This window comes from Lycium ferocissimum, chromosome 6, assembly GCF_029784015.1.
Source record: "Lycium ferocissimum isolate CSIRO_LF1 chromosome 6, AGI_CSIRO_Lferr_CH_V1, whole genome shotgun sequence".
NCBI classification, from domain to species: domain Eukaryota; kingdom Viridiplantae; phylum Streptophyta; class Magnoliopsida; order Solanales; family Solanaceae; genus Lycium; species Lycium ferocissimum.
This window is the reverse complement of record NC_081347.1, coordinates 21,129,799-21,148,881: the sequence shown is the minus strand read 5'-3', so window position 1 is coordinate 21,148,881 and position 19,083 is coordinate 21,129,799. Positions and strand designations below refer to the sequence as shown.

The window sequence follows — 19,083 nt, the reverse complement described above, 5'->3', positions numbered from 1 at the left end:
CTATTTTTGTAAATTTTAAAAATATTGTATTATTCTTGTTAATTGTTTGAAATAATATATTATTTAGGTTAAAAATTCAAACACGGAGGTTACAAAGTTTTTTCCTTGCGTTATGATCATCGAGTCTACTCATAAAAGTAACGTTACGACAAGATGCGTTACAAAATAATGAAACATACTCCTAGCGTGGATCTCAATGACCTACCAAAAATTGTCCTTTTCTTAATATCGCATTCGATTTTCCACCTACCCAACGCGTTTAATACTTTTCTATTACTATTGACTTGTAGATGTAATATATAGGGACTGATTCATAGATATCATCAATTCAAGAAGGCGCACACACATATTGTCTCTCCACATTTTGTTAGAAAAAATAAAATAAAAGAAAATGGCTAGTGTTAAGATTCCAGCATCAGTTCCTGATCCTTATGAGGATGCTGAGCAACTCAAAAAAGCGTTTAAAGGTTTTTTTTTAATTCATCATTTTGTGTTGTCCCACTTTGAATATTTTTTTAGATCCCTAATGGTATATGTTGTTGGATTTTTTTTATGCTCAGTCTTAGAAAATGATCATGGAAAATGTAAATTCGAGTCTTTTACAATTGCATTTGCTGTTTTATGGGGTGATCACTGTCCACTGAGGACTATTTTGACTTTGTAATTGACATTTACTTTTCCTTGGTATGTTCCTGTATTGATTTCTGATGGTCACTCAGTACTTACTATCTCAGAAAGTCACTTTTTGTTTGAAAAAAATTGGAATCGAGAAGAAATCTGAGATAAAAATTATTAGTTGAGTGACCATGTGAAAAATCAACTCGTGTTTTCCTAGTTGAATGAGATTATATTTATGGATTTAACAGCAACACCCCCACCCCCCCTCCCACCCCCCCGGTTTTTAGTTTTTGGTTTAGTGGGATTTTGTGATCTGAAGGCAGAGGAGGATATAGTCCTTCACGGCTATGCAGCTGTTTATATATTCCAAAATCTGGACTCATAGTGGAAATTGATGATCTTTGCCTTTAGTCATATGTATCAGATGTTTCTTTATGATTCTCTTTAGACATTCCCCAAACATATGGTTGGTATAGTTGTCTAGTCAGAGGTGAATCTAGAATTTAAGCTTTATGTGGTCAATCTTTAAGGTTTTTAGTATTGAACCCATCGTAATTTTAAAGTGATGCGCTCATCTCTTCTATTTGTTGCATTTTTCGTAGATTTTCACTCCTAAATTTGTGCTCCACGTCAGAAGTACCGGCTTTAGATGAACTCCCGGTACCAGTAGTCTACAACCACCTCTGTGTCTAGTGGCATCTAACTTCTGGATTGCTTACTAATTTGTTGACAAAAGGATTTACCACTATTTGTTTGGCTGGTTATAAGAGATGATGTTTTCTTGTGGTTGTAACCGAGTGGCGTAGTAATCTTGGAAGAACTCATCAGACACTGCTTGTTTTTATTTCTTGGGTTTGCAAGGGAAAGATGAAGTTTATCTTCCACAGAAAGCTCATGGTTAAATATTTGCAGGATGGGGTACAAATGAGGAACTTATTATTCAGATTTTGGCACATAGGAATGCAGCACAGCGCAAGTTAATCCGAGATTCTTATGCTGCTGCTTATTCAGAGGATCTTCTCAAGGACTTGGATGCTGAACTGTCAAGTGATTTTCAGGTTACTCTCAATTTTGAAGTACCCCGTTTTATGAATCGTTGTGGTGTATTTCATTTTTTCTTTATTAGATTTGTCTGCAGCGCATCTACATTGGTTAATCATACGTAACTTAAGCCAAATATTGCTTTGACTAGTCTATAATTTGATTCACATGGCATTGCAGCGTGTAGTGCTTCTGTGGACTTTGAGTCCCGCTGAGCGCGACGCCTACTTGGTTAATGAGGCTACCAAACGTCTGACTGCTAGCAATTGGGTTATCATGGAAATTGCTAGTACCAGGTCTTCTGCTGAACTCTTTAAGGCTAGGCAGGCCTACCATGCTAAATACAAGAAATCACTTGAAGAAGATGTTGCTTATCACACCACTGGGGATTTCCGTAAGGTACTTCATAAGATCTGCAGTGCTACAGTTAGGGCTCGTTTACTAGGGTGTTTTAGGTAGAATAATGCTGGTATCAAATTTAGTACAATGTTTGGTTGCAAATTTAAGTTTAGTACAACTAATACCAGTATTACTTATACACCATGTTCAATACTATTCTAATACACATAGTAAACCATGCATTAACCATACCAGTACTATTCTTATACTTATACAACCTATTCAATACTATTTAGAAATTATGCAATGCATGTTATTTTAATACAATAAACCAAACAGTCGATAAGAAATAATGCTAGCATAACTTGTCTTCGAACCAGACGTCCCCTTAGTTCATTGTTACTCTAGTGCTAGTCAATTTGTTATTAGTTTGACTATTTGTTCTAGGACCAGTAGATCCTTTTGCCTGGTCAATCTCATTAAACCTTCTTTTGCTTACTGTGACTTCTAAAGGATGATTCTTTCTGCCATATAAGCTGGTTAGACCTTTTTGTCACCTTTGTGAATATAAATAATAAAGGGTGATGAGGAATGGATAGCCTCGGGGTAACAACTATCCCCCTTGTAAATAGTCTCTGAGATAACAGTGTAAAAAGTTAGACAATCGCGTTGTCTGTCTACAAATAAATCTTACAATTCTCGTCCTTGAGCTGGTTATTTTGTAGTAAACTAATTTCCCAACAGCTTTTGGTTCCTCTTATAACTGCATACAGATACGAGGGAGAAGAAGTGAACATGACACTGGCAAGAAAGGAGGCAAATATACTACATGAGAAGATCTCTGACAAGGCTTACAATGATGAGGAGGTCATCCGAATTATTTCTACTAGGAGTAAAGCACAGCTGAATGCAACATTCAACCACTACAATGATCACCATGGCCATGAAATCATCAAGGTAAAACTCAAACATTAGAAAGACTTGAAATTTCGTTACTTACACATTGTTTAAAAGGGATCTGTTTGCTATTCCCTCTTTGAAATTCTTTACAAGATTTCACATTTATTCTAGAGAAAGAAGCTCTTAACTAGTAGTGCCATTTTGAATCACTGCTTCAATATCTTCATATTGATTCTTATTTGGCACCGATGTAGGATCTGGAAGCTGATGATGATGATGAGTACCTGAAATTACTCAGAGCAGCAATAGAATGCTTGAAAACCCCAGAGAAATACTTTGAGAAAGTTCTTCGATTGGGTATCAAGAAGCTGGGCACAGATGAATGGGATCTTACTAGAGTTGTCACTACTCGGGCTGAAGTTGACATGGAGCGTATCAAAGAAGAGTACCATAGGAGGAACAGTGTTACATTGGACCATGCAATTGCTGGAGACACTTCAGGGGACTACAAGAAAATGCTTCTGGCTTTGATTGGGCATGGAGATGCTTGAATACATGTGTTGTAACTTTTGGATGATAAAACTATTTCCTATTGTCTGAAGTTTGAATTTGCTTTTGTGATGTGTGGTGTACTCTCAGAGTTTGGTTTTGCATTATATGAACTAAAAAAGTCAGGTGTTGTGTTTTGTTTTCTCCTTCACTTCTCATGGTTCTTTATTTCCGGAATTCCTTGCTAGTGAAAAGGAGCCCTGGAGCAACGGTAAAGTTGTCTTCATGTGACCTATAGGTCACAAGTTTGAGCCGGGGAAGCAGCCACTAATGCTTGCATTAGGGTAGGCTGTCTACATTACACCCCCTTGCCGCCCTTTCCCGGACCTGCTACACGGGGTGCTTTGTCACGGGGCTACCCTGCCCTTACTAGTGACACTTTCTTATCACACAGCACTCCGGAGGCGAGCCTCCATTTCATCCACCCTGCACCAATACGATGTGAAACATCGTCGTCGATATCCCCATCTCCCTGTATAATAGACCCAAGATACTTGAAACTTCCTTTCTTTTGAATGGCCTGGGTACCAAGCCTCACTTCCTCGTCAGCCTTCACGCGACGCCACCGAACCCGCACTCCAAGTATTCGTCTTGGTCCTACTCAATTTAAATCCTTTAGACTCCCCCCCCCTCCCCCCCTCCAGCTTATCGTTAACTCCGGTGTGAGTCTCGCCAATCAAGACTATGTCATCCGTGAACAATGTACACCAAGGCACCTCACCTTGTATTTGTCGCGTCAATTCATCCATCACCAAGGCGAATAGAAACGGGCTAAGAGCTGATCCCTGATGCAACCCCATCAGAACAGGGAAGTGCTTCGAGTCTCCTCCTACCGTCCTTACCCTAGTCTTAGCTCCATCATACATGTCTTTTATTGCTCTAATGTACACCACAGGTACACCTTTAGCCTTCAAGCATCTCCATAGGACCTCTCTTGGCACTTTGTCGTAGGCCTTTTCTAGGTCAATGAATACCATGTGCAAGTCCCTCTTCCGTTCCCTATACTGCTCCACCAATCTCCTTACAATATGAATGGCTTTTGTAGTCGAGCGCCCCGACATGAATCCAAACTGATTCTCTGAAATACATACCTCTCCTCACCCTCATTTCCACCACCCTTTCCCACACTTTCATAGTGTGACTTAGCAACGATACCTCTATAGTTTGCGGCTTTGAATGTCTCCCTTGTTCTTGTACACGGGAATCATTGTACTCCACCTCCATTCTTCCGCATTCGCCGCCTTGAAAATGATATTAAACAATCCAGTCAGCCACTCCAAGCCTACCCTGCCTGCGTTCTTCCAAAATTCCCCAAGAATCTCGTCAGGTCCGGTCGCTCTTCCCCTGCACATCCTACGAACAGCTCCCTTAACCTTCTCAACCTTTATATTCTTATAATATCCAAAGTCGCGACGCCTATTAGAGTGCTCCAAGTCTCCCAACACAATGTCTCTGTCCCCTCCTTTGTTCAAGAGTTCATGAAAGTATGACTGCCATCTCTGTCTAATGCGGGTTTCCTGTACCAACACTTGGCCATCCTCGACCTTGATGCACTTCACTTGATCCAAGTCGTGTGCCTTTCTCTCTTTCGCCTTGGCAAGCTTAAATAGCTTCTTATCCCCACCTCTGTCCTCTAGTTCTGCATAAAGGCGTTTAAAGGCTGCCGTTTTAACCGCCGAAACTGCCAACTTCGCCTCCTTTCTCGCCATCTTATACTTTTCCCTGTTCGTCCGCTTCTCTTCATCATCCTTGCTATCTACCAAATTCACATATGCCTGCTTCTTTGCTTCTACCTTCCCTTGGACTTCTCCATTCCACCACCAATCCCCTTGGTGCCCACCACGGCGGCCTCGTGAGACCCCCAATATCTCTCTAGCTGCTTCCCTAATGCAACTGGCCGTCCTATCCCACATACTGCTTGCATCCCCCCTACTATCCCACGCTCCCATAGCCATCAACTTCTCCCCCATCTCTAGGGCATTAGACAGAGTCAAACTCCCCCACCTAATCCTCGGTCGGTCATCCACGACCCTCTTCTTCTTCTTCTTCTTCTTCTTCTTCTTCTTCCTTCTTATCTCCAAATCCATCACCAATAGCTTATGTTGGGTCGTAAGATTCTCACTCGGTATGACCTTGCAGTCCTTACAGAGGCCTTTATCATCTTTTCTAAGAAGCAAAAAGTCTATTTGCGTCGCAGCCACCGAGCTACGAAAGGTTACCAAGTGCTCCTCCTTCTTCGGAAAACTCGAGTTGGCTACCACCAATCCAAAAGCTTTTGCGAAATCCAGGAGTGAGACTCCTCCACCATTCCTGTCCCCGAAGCCAAATCCTCCATGCACCTCGTCATAACCCCTCGAAACAGACCCAATGTGCCCATTGAAATCTCCTCCTATGAATAACTTCTCAGTAGGCGGTATACTTACCACCACTTCGTCCAAGTCCTCCCAAAAGCGCCTTTTTACCTCCTCGTCCAAACCCACTTGTGGCGCGTAGGCACTAATAATGTTCAAGGTGAACCCTTCAACGACTAACTTAATCGCCATCATCCTGTCATTGATCCTCTTAACCTCTACCACCTGATCTCTAAGCTCACTATCTACTAAGATCCCTACCCCATTCCTATACCTCGACTTGCCCGAGAACCAAAGCTTGTACCCGTCCACATCCTTAGCTTTAGGTCCTACCCATTTAGTCTCTTGGACACAAGCTATATTAATCCTCCTCTTCTTAAGAATCTTAACTAACTCTATGGACTTTCCCGATAAAGTCTCAATATTCCAAGACCCTACTCTCAACCTAGAAGCTCCCTCAACCCCCTTAGCCTCCCCAACCCTAGCCCCCGATCCCAACCGAGAACATGACCTTAGTATAACATCCCTCACCAAAGCCAGTAAAGCAAATATACGCTAGTGAAAGGTTAATCTAAGACAAACGAAGGATCAATACTAAAGCACAAGTTAGCAATAGTCTATAAGTGAAGGAAATAGTATTCAATTAGGCGGCAGGGCAAAATTTATAAGGCTAAAAGACAGGAAATGGGCTATTGAAGGTACCGACCTGTAAATAAAACCTGTTCACCACCGAGAAATCTCTGTTTGCAGCTGGAAATACTGTTCACCGGCCGGAATCACTGTTCACCGCTAGGAACTGCCGAAAAACTCAAGTACCTGTGCAGAAACTGCCCGGAAACCTACTGGTGGAGGGTTTCCGGTCGTAGGGTAGGAGAGAAAGGAAAAGAGAAAAAAAAAACAGAAAAGGAAGAAGGAAAGAAAAGAGAGAATAGAGGGGAGAGAGAGAGATCTGGCCGGCCGGAAGCGTTTCAGAAATCCCTCCTTAATCTGCTGGGAGATGTTTCAGAAATCATTGGATTATTCTGCTCATCATGAAACTGTTTTAACGATTTAAGTGGATAAATTCTAAGCCTAGACTCCTTAAGCTGAATACTGATGGATGCTCAAAAGGAAATCTGTGGCCAATTTGTGCTGGTGGGATTATTAGAAATGATCAAGGCCATATGATCACTGCTTTTGCAATGCTTTGGGTAACATGTCTAATAACATGGCTGGAGCTCTTGCTCTTAAAGCTGGACTAGAACTATGCATTTCAAAAGGGATAAAAAATATGGAAGTGGAAAGTGACTCCAAATTGCTTACTGAACAGGTCATGGATGTACATGACCCGCCTTGAAATTATTGGGAGATCATTGAGGATATTCAAAGGCATACATACAACTAATTTTGATACATGGAGTATTCAACATTGCTTTAGGGAAGGAAACAAGGTTGCAGATATTTTAGCAAACTAGGGACTTATGTGTAGAGAGAAGACTCTGATTAACGACTGTAACATGCTTCCTAAATATGCTAAAGGTGAATTGAGGATGGACAAATTTCAGTTTCCCTCATTTAGAAGGAAGACAAATTAGGAATTCCTTTTCTATTGAGAGATTCATGTAAAGATTCTATAATTTTGATGTTCCTTGACTTGTTTTCCTGGCCAGATGAGGTATCTGCACCTCGTAATGCCACTTATTTTTTAGTCAACAAAGCCAAATGCCAATTATTCTATTGTTTCAGTCAATTTGCTAAGCTTCAAAAAACTGGTTGGAATTGCCCATATGAATCTCTACTGTTAATTTCCCTCTTTATCTGAAGTTTGGATTTATTTTACTTCATAAAACTAACATAGACAAACTTAATTGCTTTATTTTCCATCATCAAACTCAGTACTCTTATCACGAAAATGTAATCTCAATGAGTTGATTTGATTTGATTCTTCCTCAAGCTGAAAAGAGAAGGTAAGTATGCAGCTTTGCTAAAAAAGTGTGAAGTTTTGTGTCACGACCCAGCCCCGTAGGCCGTGACTAGTGCCCGAGCTGGACACTCGTCTATACACCTGTTAGCTATAATCGATCCACGTCTAAATATAATATGTAACTTACAAAAAGAGAACGTCATCTCAGAACTGTCATATATATATATCAACGCAACCTGTCTCCTGAGGAGTCACAACTATCAACAGATAAACAGTACATAAGCCGACAAGGCTGTCATAGCGTGTGGGAACATCCCAACTATATATACGCAAGCCGACAAGGCTGCCACTACGTACAACATCCCAAAACATATAGATATACGCAAGCCGACAAGGCTGCCACTACGAAAGGGAACGTCCCAAAACATAAGTCATACAGACACAACTGAACAACAACTATATACAACCCACACATATGTCTACAGACCTCTAAGAGTAACAACAGTAACATATGACAGGACAGGGCCCCGCCGTACCCCTGGATAAACACGTATATACAACAAAAGGATCTGTACCAAAAATCTAGGCTCCGGGATAAGGGAGCACTCCAAGATAGCTGAATAGATATCCTAAGCTGGCGGATCACCAAAACGAGCGTACGTACCACGGGCATGAAACGCAGCGGCCCCGAAGAAAGGGGGTCGACGAGATATGTACCGACTATATAAAGCATGAAATACAATAAGAAAGATCATAACTGAAGTAGGGATTCCGGGAGACAAGTATAATAGTCAAGAAGTCACCGTGCACAAGTACCTTACGAATGAAATCATGCATATCATTATCATATACCGTACCCGGCCCATTATGGGACTCGGTGAATAAAGTCGTGTACACGTATACCGTACCCGGCCCATCATGGGACTCGGTGCCATATCATATCAACATATCATCATATCATTATATCACCATATCATCATATCATCATATAGCGTACCCGACCCTCTAGTGAGGGACTCGGTAGATCATGTAGTAAAATGTGCGTGATAACATACCCGGCCCGGGACTCGGATGTAATAACAGTATGCACGAGCAGTGTAGTGAGTAACTATATGCATATAAATCATCATTTGAGACTCAATAGATAAGTAGACCAATCAACGCTCGAGTATCGACGATAGTCATACTCGTTTTTTGTATATCAGTATGAACTATATCAAATAAAGCTTCAGGGATCATAGATATATATCAAATTAATACGAAACAACTTATGAAAGTTAAAGACGTTAGTCATTATAGAACCTTTTAAGAATAGGAACTTTTATGCATCATTTACTATCCAATCATGTAAAAGACTCGAGGGCAGTAGCTCGACTATTCTAAGAGTTCTAACATCAAGAAGTGAATAAGAATCAGAAATCATGCTCGGAACTAATGAATAGAATTACCCCAAAGCTCATGTCGTACATTACTTACGTCTAGGACATGCCAAAAGAAAGAAAGGATAGCTTTACATACCTTTAGCATTTACTCGCAACACAACACGTATACACTGCCCAATAGTACCTCAACCTATATTAAGACGTCAAGAACTACGGTTAAGCTACGAGGAGATTCAAAACGTATTCTAACGTTAGTAACTCCTTTCTAGATAATTAGACGACGTTTCCCTTATATTCAACCCAACCACATACAACCAAACCAACATCAATAATCATACGTTCAAGTACCAACCCGAGACTATTCAAACAAGATTCGAGAACACTCCGGACAGCCCGCACAATATTCCAAACAACCCACATTCACAATATTCGATAACAATCCACATACGACTACTACATATTCAAATTACTCTTAATGATTCATAGTCGTAACATTTTCATCTAAATAACCTTACAACAACCCAACCAACACACAACACAACATATAATCTTAATTACCATTAATCTTCCAAGCTCAACAAGAACAACAACAACACATTAGACAACCCCTAACTAGTAACGTAAGGATGCCCGATAACTTCACGAACGTCTACGGACATGCCAAACAAACCATTTACGTTTATTATACATTCCTTAACACATTCTTTTCATCCAAATTCATGAATTATACCAACAACCACACGTTAACAACATTATCCATTTAGATGCAAGAAACTATACTAACACTATATTGACTTCTACAACAGCCCACAAACAATTACAACTCCAACTTGAACCATTAAATACCTTCATTCTCATCATAAAATCCATAACAACAACAACCAAAATACTAAGTAAAATTAGTTCACCATCTTCTACACAAAAACAACCCCTACACTAGCTTCAACACCAACATACATAATTCCATGAATTTCATCCATATCTACAAATTACAATACATTCGAACCACCCTTAATACATGTAAAAGAAGATTAAACCTTACCTTAACACTTGACTTCTCAACTTGGCTAGAATTTGTGAATTGCAAGAATGAATATTTTTGGTTGCTCCAATGGCTACTTCACGTTACTATAGACCTTCCAATTGATTGGAATACTTGAAGAAAATTAATTTTTGATCAACACTCAAGAGCTCAAGCTCGGCCAGCTATGGCCGAGAGCTTCTCCTCCTCTTTCTATATCTAATTTCTCAAGTTTGAAGATGATGAATGAATTCATTAGTCATCAATTTGACTTAAATATGATGCCTATAAGTTGGACACATGTCCCACTCATGGCTTGAGCCAATCAAATTTGGCCATGCCATGAGTGGGGCCCACACGGCCACTAATGGCCAATTAGTGACTAATTAGATTTTTAATCCCCACTTAATAATCTAATCATGGTTAATTAACCCCTAATCTTCATTAATATTTCCATACCAATTAAAATTTATAAGCAACTTATGCATTAAAACAAAATCGGAGGTTAAAAGTCTCTACCTCGTATCCCAAAATAGTCTTGTCCTTAAACTTATCGCGACTAGCTTAAAATATCCCAATGTACAAAAATACGGGATATAACATTTTGCCTGCTAAAGAAGCTATCTCCAACTTGCGAGCACGATCACATAAGCTTTTATGCTTTTCCTTTCCCTCCCTCGCTTACAATTAAATATTGTTTCGTGTCCAACGTTCCCACTCGGGCAAAAAAGTTCAAGAACAAGATGTCTTGCCTTTTTTTTTTTCGCTCTTTCATTCTCGCTTAAGCTACTCAATCTACTATTAGACGATCGGAAGTAGATTTCCAGGTAGCCGTTTCATTTTGTAGTGAAGATTTGCCTTTTTAAAAGAATACCAATGTGTGGCAGCATCATACGATTTGCTACATGGATATGGAAAGTAAATCAGCCGATTAAAGCCCACAGCGACCAATTTTGTGTTATGTGCTGTAACATTTCTACCATATAAAAGCATGGGTTAAACCTATGCTTCGTCGTCAGTCTCCCTTAATTTAAAAAAAAAAAGGTGGGTCTCATACTAAAAACACCAAGCAATATTAAAAAAAAAAAAAAAAAACAAGGTGGGAAAAAAAGTGGACCCCACCATCTCCAAACTCATGTAAAAAAAAAAAAAAAAGTGGACCCCATATTAAAAAAATAAGCAAAGTTAAAAAAAAAAACGTGCACCCGATATTAAAAAATCAAATAATATTCATGTAATTCCTAAAGTATCCCCATGAAGTCAATAATGATATTCATTACCACATTCGTATCAACCCATTAGTGGGAGCAAATGAAATTATTGTACAGCAAAAAACATAAACCCCATATTATTGCTTTTTTTTTAAAAGGTTAAGTAGCCAAACCATACAATTTCCTTTCTTTTCTTATATTAGCCTGAGATCTAATCTAGATATTTAACTGTTGTAGTTGCTATTCCGCCATGTCATTTATTTGTTATGTTTACTAAAATAAATATACTTAAAATATTTATATTTTAAAATAAGATAAAATCTAATTACTTTTTCATTTTTTCCTTACCCTAATAAATGTGAAAAGAGATTAATGTCGTAAAAGAAAAAATAATATTAAATGGAAATCAAATAATTAATAAGGTAAATTAGTCAATTATAATTCTAATTGACGTTTCCTTAAAAAACCGTACAAAAGACAACATGACAAGTAAAATGAGCTAAACTAAGAATGTTTATCAAAAATTAAAAAATAGTAGTTCTTCGTTTAAATAGGAAATCAAATTTCTACTTTGTTTCGTTTTAAACATGTAAAATTAATTTAATAATTTCAATTAGAATTATCCAAATTTGATAAAAAAATAATAAGTATTGTCTAGGTCCAATCTACATACATTAACAATAGAATATTTTACACCTTTAAATTAATCGAATTAAAATTCAAAGTATCAACTGATGTTTAAATATTGCTATTGTTTTATCTCAAGGAGAGGAAATAGTTTCTTTTAAACAAGTTTTCTCTTTTAAAAAGTATTAATAAATTTTTGCCAACTTTGTATTCGTAGCAAACACTAATATAATAAAGTTTTGGATACAGAGCACAAACTACAATGTTACATTAATCGTGTTTTGAACATAGTGTGTATATATAAATATATATGTATGTATGTATATAAAAATAATGCAAACTTATGTATGTTTATTAGCAATATAAAATATATATATTATCACTATCCAAACACAACTACATACGCATACATACAATAGAATCCAAAGTGTTGGGCTAATACAAACGTAAAGACCAGTATCTTAAAAATACTATGTTGGGCTAACAATCCTCCAAGTTGATGTAAATTAGAGTTTTAGAAGTTGTCCACACAACATGGTTAAACATATCAAATCTACAGCCCTCAGTCCTAAATCCCATGAAACATTAGAAGCATCACTAGTCAGATGAAATGTTGCAGGAACACTACAGGTTAACTAACCGTAACAACAGTTTGATCGCATTTATCTAAACTAGTGCGATGCTGCTTTCTCCACCTGGTGGTTTGCGCACGCCACCAAAGTAATCTCTGGATTCAACTTTTCCATCAGAAAAAATATCATTTCCACTCATTTCTCTCAGCTTTGCTCTGCTCAGTGGCTTTTCTGCAGATCCAGGAGGAACATCTCCCTTGAAAATGTCATTGCCGGTCAACTCTGCAAACTTCTGGTTATGTATTTTCTTTACTGGGTTGACAACAGGCTCATCACCAAACAAAATATTGCTATGACCACCAGCAGGCTACAGAATAGCACAGCCACATGAGAACACATAACAGCTAATAAGCCAAAAATAAGGAAAAGAAGAAAAGACTATTTTAAAATTTTAAAAAATTGACAATACAGTCAATTTGGATGACAATAAAGTTGTTCGATAGATTTCTTCCAGTTCTGTGGTAAATTGAAAAGTAAATCTTTCTCTTTCAACTTTTGATCTGCCTGAGGCATTATAGGCAGAGGCATTATATTTAAATCCTTTCAGAGATTCTATACCAGTTTTTCAGCAAATTATCAAATATTTACTTGATCACAAACTTTTTTCATCTATTAAGTTCAAATCCAATTGTGGTACTTCATCTGTCTCTCCCACACCTATTCATATTTGGCATCATCATATTGAATATCTTGTCTTTATTTAAGAAGCAGATAGTTTTTTTTTTTTTTTGAGAAGGTAACATGTATTTAAGAAGCAGATAGTTCAAGGGATAAATAAGCATACTTCTTTTTGGTTCGGAAGGCGGAGAGTTATTAAGTGAAGACTGTAGACAGAAATTGGAACACAACAAATCTAATACACAACTCACATTAGAAACCTTGACAGACGTGCGTACAAGTCGTGGAGCAGGTTCGCCCATGTCTTTGCTTTCTTTTGACTCTATGCATCGGGCAGCAGCCAAAGATCTCGGAGGAATTTCTGCCGGAGGGCCAAAGATGTCATTTCCACTGAGTTCCTTGCTCTTTGCATCAGACAGCTGCTTCTTCATTTTGCTGTCCAACTCACTTTCTAGTGTTCCACTTAACTCTCTCTGCTTTGCCACTTCTGTAAGAGTGGTAGGTCTCTTGGGAGAGATCCTTTCTTCAGTACTGAATGAGATCTGGCTTATCCCATTTGCAGCTTGCTACAATGAATTACAAAACCTTAGACGAAGTTGCCATTTACTAGTTTTCCTGATTTTGTAGCATGCTCACACAGCAACAACAACAACATACCCAGTATGGTCCCACATCATGGGGTTTGGGGAGGGTGGGGTGTACACAGACCTTACTCCTACCTTGTAGGGTAGAGAGGTTGTTTCTGATAGACCCTCGGCTCAAGAAAAGCGTTTAAAAAAAGAAAGGCGGTTTGACAAATGAAAAGTAACAACTATGGTGAAAATACTGTAAAAAGAAAAGACAACAGTAGTAATACAATTTGAAGAATAAGATAATAATAATAAGGGAAAAGGGTTAAAAATATCCCTCTACTTTAAAAAAAGGGCTAAAAATATCCTCCGAACTTATTTTGGGTCAAAAATACCCCTCCCGTCCTTGAAGTTTTCAAATATACCCCTGCCTTGACGGAAATTATCCGCCAAAATAACCCGAAATCATTTTTTAAACCCGCTCCATCATTTAAACCCGACCCAACTAAATAATAACCCATAAGATCCTCTTATTTAGTTGGGTCGGGTTTAAATGATGGAGCGGGTTTAAAAAATGATTTCGGGTTATTTTGGCGGATAATTTCCGTCAAGGCAGGGGTATATTTGAAAACTTTAAGGACGGGAGGGGTATTTTTGACCCAAAATAAGTTCGGAGGATATTTTTAGCCCTTTTTCCAAAGTAGAGGGGTATTTTTGACTCTTTTCCCTAATAATAATGATACTGATAAGTAGAAAAGTGAGCAGACAAGGTGCTCTAAGCTAGAATCATGTTCTCCCACAAGAAAGAGAAAATCACCCGAGTACATGCTAACCCTCTACCCTAATCCTTGACCTCCATACTTTCGTATCTAGGGTCATGTCCTCGGTGAGTTGAAACATGCTCACACAGCAAGTCGTGTAAAACATAATTTTACCATAATGAAGAAAATAGTACCTGAACAATGCGGACAGATGTCCTGTTGTTAAAGTTACTATTTACAGCTCCTGATTCAGATGCATCATCTTCACCATCATCAGAAAATATTTTGCTGCCACTCATCTCCTTCAGTTTGTACCCTGAACATGGTTTCCTGAAGATAGCATGTGTCAAGCAGGGTTAGGATGAAAGTACATCTACTTCAAAACCATTAAGGTCACTGGACTACTCTTTTGTTGTCCAAACATTGGAACCTCTCGGTTCAATGAAATTATGAGTTAAAAACCCAAAAACCAGATCTCCGGGTAGTATTTTGATTCCCCTAGTTGCGGAGAAAATAACTCTCAACTTTACAAGTGTTTTGATTGAGAAGCTACACTTAACTTGCACGCTTTTCATTTTAACATCCGCTAAATTTGGGCCCGTCTAAATGCAAGTATGTATACAGCATAGAGCTAGTTTTACATGCTGCTTATGGCTGCAATTTTGCTGTGTGACCATATAAAAAAATAGCATCCACTTTTGTTTTTCTTCAAAACCAGCATATAATTTGGAATTGGCATGTGGAAGGGAGTGAGAATGAATATGACTGGCTTCAAGAAACTCGGAAAAAGGGGAGAATCAATATGATTTGAATAAAAAGAAGTCTAGGATGCACTTTTCACCAAGAAATATTTCCATTTTAACTCTACAATGATCTCAAGAGCACATGCTCTTTCTGATGTCAATCCAGATCGTTATTACCTTAAATAGAATCACTGTATCAAATGAAGTTGATAGAAAAGAATATTAATATCATAACTTATTAGTGAAATCATTTTAGTTGATATACTCATCAATTGATTTGGCATGTGTTATTCATTTGATAAACATCTACAGCAGCAGATTGAAATGTCTATAGATGCTGATCCTCTCAGAAACAAACACTGCAGCTCAAGTCTTATGGGGCCTTTGTCAACAGAAAACATAATATTAGAGCAATAAGATCAAATAAAGTTTCTGCCTAAACCCTCAGGGGTTGGCCTGGTGGCAATTGACTTGAGCCTTGGGTGCTCCCTTTCAAGGTCTCAAGTTCGAAACCCGCTGGGTGCAAACAATTTACGAGGGCCATCGGACTGGGAAACCCCGAATTACCCGTGGTGCACTTGCGGGAAACTCCTTGCCGAGGGCCTGTGCACCCCCGGGATTAGTCGGGGCTCAAAGAGACTCGGACACCCGGTGCTTAATCAAAAAAAAGTTTCTGCCTAAGTGAACTACTATTCGCTCTGTCCCAATTTATGTGGCACCTTTAGAACTTCGAGAGTCAAACGAGCTTTTCTTTTACTGTAATTTTTTTCATATGCCTTTTAAATATTTTAAACTATCACAATTACTATGACTTATAGTACTTTTTACGTAGTTTTCCAATATAAACTTAAGTGTATGTCAGGATTCACTGTCAAATTTTAAAAGTTTGACTCTCGAAATCAAAATTGTGCTACATAAATTGCACCAAAGGGAGTGTTCCTTCCGTTCACTTTTACTTGTGCACCTTAGCATATCAAGAGAAAGACAATTTTTTTTGTTTTCGTTTTACCCTTAACATTACTTACATATTTTCAGATCTTTTTCTAAGTATATTGAGATTATACAACAATTAATATGGGTATTATGTTAAATATATACTTTATTTATTAATTCTTAAGGGGCGTGTAAAATCAAAAGTGGACAATTATCTAATTACTGATAATGTCAAAAACCTGTATATATTTAAGAGACAATTATTATAAAAAATTTGTATTAAGCATGAAATGGCAAACTAAAAAAGGCGGTAAACAACATGCTACAACCCGTATTAACAACATCAGCATATCTAACTTTAAATCCTCACAAGAAAGTAGAGACCAAAAGCTATGATGCACGTAACTAGCTCATTTCTCCACTTTATCACACGTGTAAACCAAAACACAGAGCAGCCCAACAAAGAAAGGCCACAGACTATGACAGGAGCATTAAAAACAGCAAAAAGAAAGGAAAAAAAAAAAAGCATTACCAGAACTAAGAAATTATCGAAGCGTTACAAATAAAAGAGAAAACTTCGTACATTTTAGGTAAAGATCTGCACCTTTGAAATTTGAAATAACAAGCATCAGGACAACCATATTAGAAAAACACACTACATATTTTATTTTTTATTTTTTTAAAAAAAAATCATTAAACGCCAAATAAAATGTGACGATAAGTAAAAACAAACTGAAATGTTTTTTTTTTTTTTTTTTTAATAAAGATCACGTACATACCGTTTGTTCAAGCTCTCAGCTTCCTCTTCAGTGATTTGACCTCCAAACAGCACCTTACTGATTCCATCAGAAGGCTACAATACACAAAAAGTAACAATTAAAATTAACTTTTTTTTTTAATTTTAATTTTAGTGGATCATGGCAGCAAGGCTACTCTGCCACTTAAAATACACCATCGAGTATTTTTTATATATTATTTTCATATCTCAGTCGGTCATTGCAGCAAGGCTTCTGTGTCACTTACAATATCCCACGGCGTACTTGAGTCAAGAACAAATAACTTTCTTTTTTTATGTGTCAGTGCATCGTAGCAAGACCACTCTCTTACACTTACAATACCCGGTATTTAAGTCAATAACAAATAATTTTTGTTTTATTCTTTTTATACCTCAGTGGATCGTGGCAGGGGTAACAAATATATCTACCTTCTCAAGGTATGAATAAGGTCTGCATACACTCTATCCTGACCGCACTTATGGAATCTCACTGGGCTGTTGTTGTTGTAGTGGATCGTGGCAGGCAGACTGGTCAATAATAAATACAAGTACTAACTTTTTTTTGTAAAATTTCTTTACATCTCAGGGAATCATAGCAACAAGGCTACTCTTCCACTGACAATACTCCGTCACGTATTTAAGTGAATAACAAATAATTCAAACGACTAACAAAAAATGACGATATTTTACCTGATGAGAACGAGCGCCGGAGCGAGAGGCATTGCCTGAGGCGGCGGAGGAAACAGAGTTGTTGTTTGCCGGAGGAGCTTCGGACCAGGTGAGCAGATCTGAGGTAGAGGTGTTGGGTTTTCGTACAGGTGTTGCTCTCTCCATTTTTGTGAGTGTTAGCTGAAAGACTGGAGTTTTTTTGAAAATGGGAAGTCTGTGTGAGTTTACTTTATCCAGGAACAAATTTGAATAAATTGAGGAAGTTTGCTTAGAGATTTGAAATTGTTGTTGCATGTGTGGGACCCCCTTTATTATGGTAAAGTATGGCACGTGCAGCGTAACAGCCGAGAAATTTAATGCAATCCAGTGGAGAAAATAACATAAATGACTCTTTACGTTTGGGGTTAATTTATAGTAATAATCTCTCCAATATATTTTATTGAGCAGCTGTTTATCTGTTAGGAATTTTATTCGTCCCATCAACCTTTATCTATTAAGAAAGAATATGATTCATACGAAGAATTTTTTTCTAAGAAATAATTAGTTTTTTATTTATTGATTAGTAATCAGTAAGTAAATAAAAAAAAATATGATTTCAAACGCATTTGTATATAATTTAGTTAAACGTTATGATTTGGAGGTGTGGGAGTGATGAGATGGAGGCAATGGTGGTGAGGGTGGGGGTCGAGTATGTTGGAAGGTAGGAATGAGGTAATTAGCGTGAAATATTATTTATGAAACTTATTTTTTTTACTTTCATAAGAGAAATTATATTTCTCATTTTTATGAAATTTATTCCTCAAAATAATATTTTTTAAATATTTTGACCAACTAAATACAGAAAAATTGAGAAACATTTTCATGCTAAGTACACCATAAGTTTGTCAAAACCGATTGGTTTATATCAAGCGTTGGTCATACTTTGGTTGTAATTAGACATCTTGGCAAAAAAAAAAAAAATTGATTTAACATGAACTCATATTTAGAGGTGAGGTTGTTATAGTTATGTTATTTTTTTTTTTACTCTATTTCTTGAGTTTGTCGTGTTGATTTTAAACACATATATAGAGCCAACACAGCGAAAAATTAAACAGGAACATAACTTCAGTCATAATTGTTCAAGTGTTGTGGAGAATTGCATTTGATCAAACCGACTTGTAACCCTGAAAAGAGTGGTACAAACCCTAGAGTCTTCTAGCCTATGCCTATCACAAAAGAGATACCAGACCGATGGAGTCAGAGACGCATTTATGGGTAGGTTAGGAACTCTTAGGTAAAAACTTTAATTCCAGAGACTTCCACATAAAATATGATTGCCTTAGGGAATCCTAATGAACGTTTCATTCCATCAAAGAAATTATCGGATATGTATAACTAAAATTATTATCTGTCTATATATATTATTTATTTGGAAGAGAAGATAAATAATTTATTACCTAAT

At 37.6% G+C, this 19,083-nt stretch overlaps 2 protein-coding genes across 2 annotated transcripts; one reads left to right on the top strand and one right to left on the bottom strand.

Annotated features, from left to right (window-relative positions):
- The first annotated feature begins 318 nt into the window (after nt 1–318).
- Nucleotides 319–3,584, top strand: LOC132059490 (annexin D2-like). Its single transcript, XM_059452111.1, has 5 exons — nt 319–467; nt 1,531–1,676; nt 1,840–2,058; nt 2,743–2,955; nt 3,153–3,584. The coding sequence occupies exons 1-5, from the start codon at nt 392–394 to the stop codon at nt 3,447–3,449; spliced, it is 951 nt and encodes a 316-aa protein (XP_059308094.1). The 5' UTR covers nt 319–391; the 3' UTR covers nt 3,450–3,584.
- Nucleotides 3,585–12,303: 8,719 nt separating this feature from the next.
- Nucleotides 12,304–17,886, bottom strand: LOC132059489 (uncharacterized). The gene is made up of 5 exons (XM_059452110.1): nt 17,664–17,886; nt 16,978–17,051; nt 14,717–14,852; nt 13,444–13,758; nt 12,304–12,881 (listed from the first exon to the last, which is right to left on the bottom strand). The coding sequence occupies exons 1-5, from the start codon at nt 17,805–17,807 to the stop codon at nt 12,609–12,611; spliced, it is 942 nt and encodes a 313-aa protein (XP_059308093.1). The 5' UTR covers nt 17,808–17,886; the 3' UTR covers nt 12,304–12,608.
- Between the last annotated feature and the right edge of the window lie 1,197 nt (nt 17,887–19,083).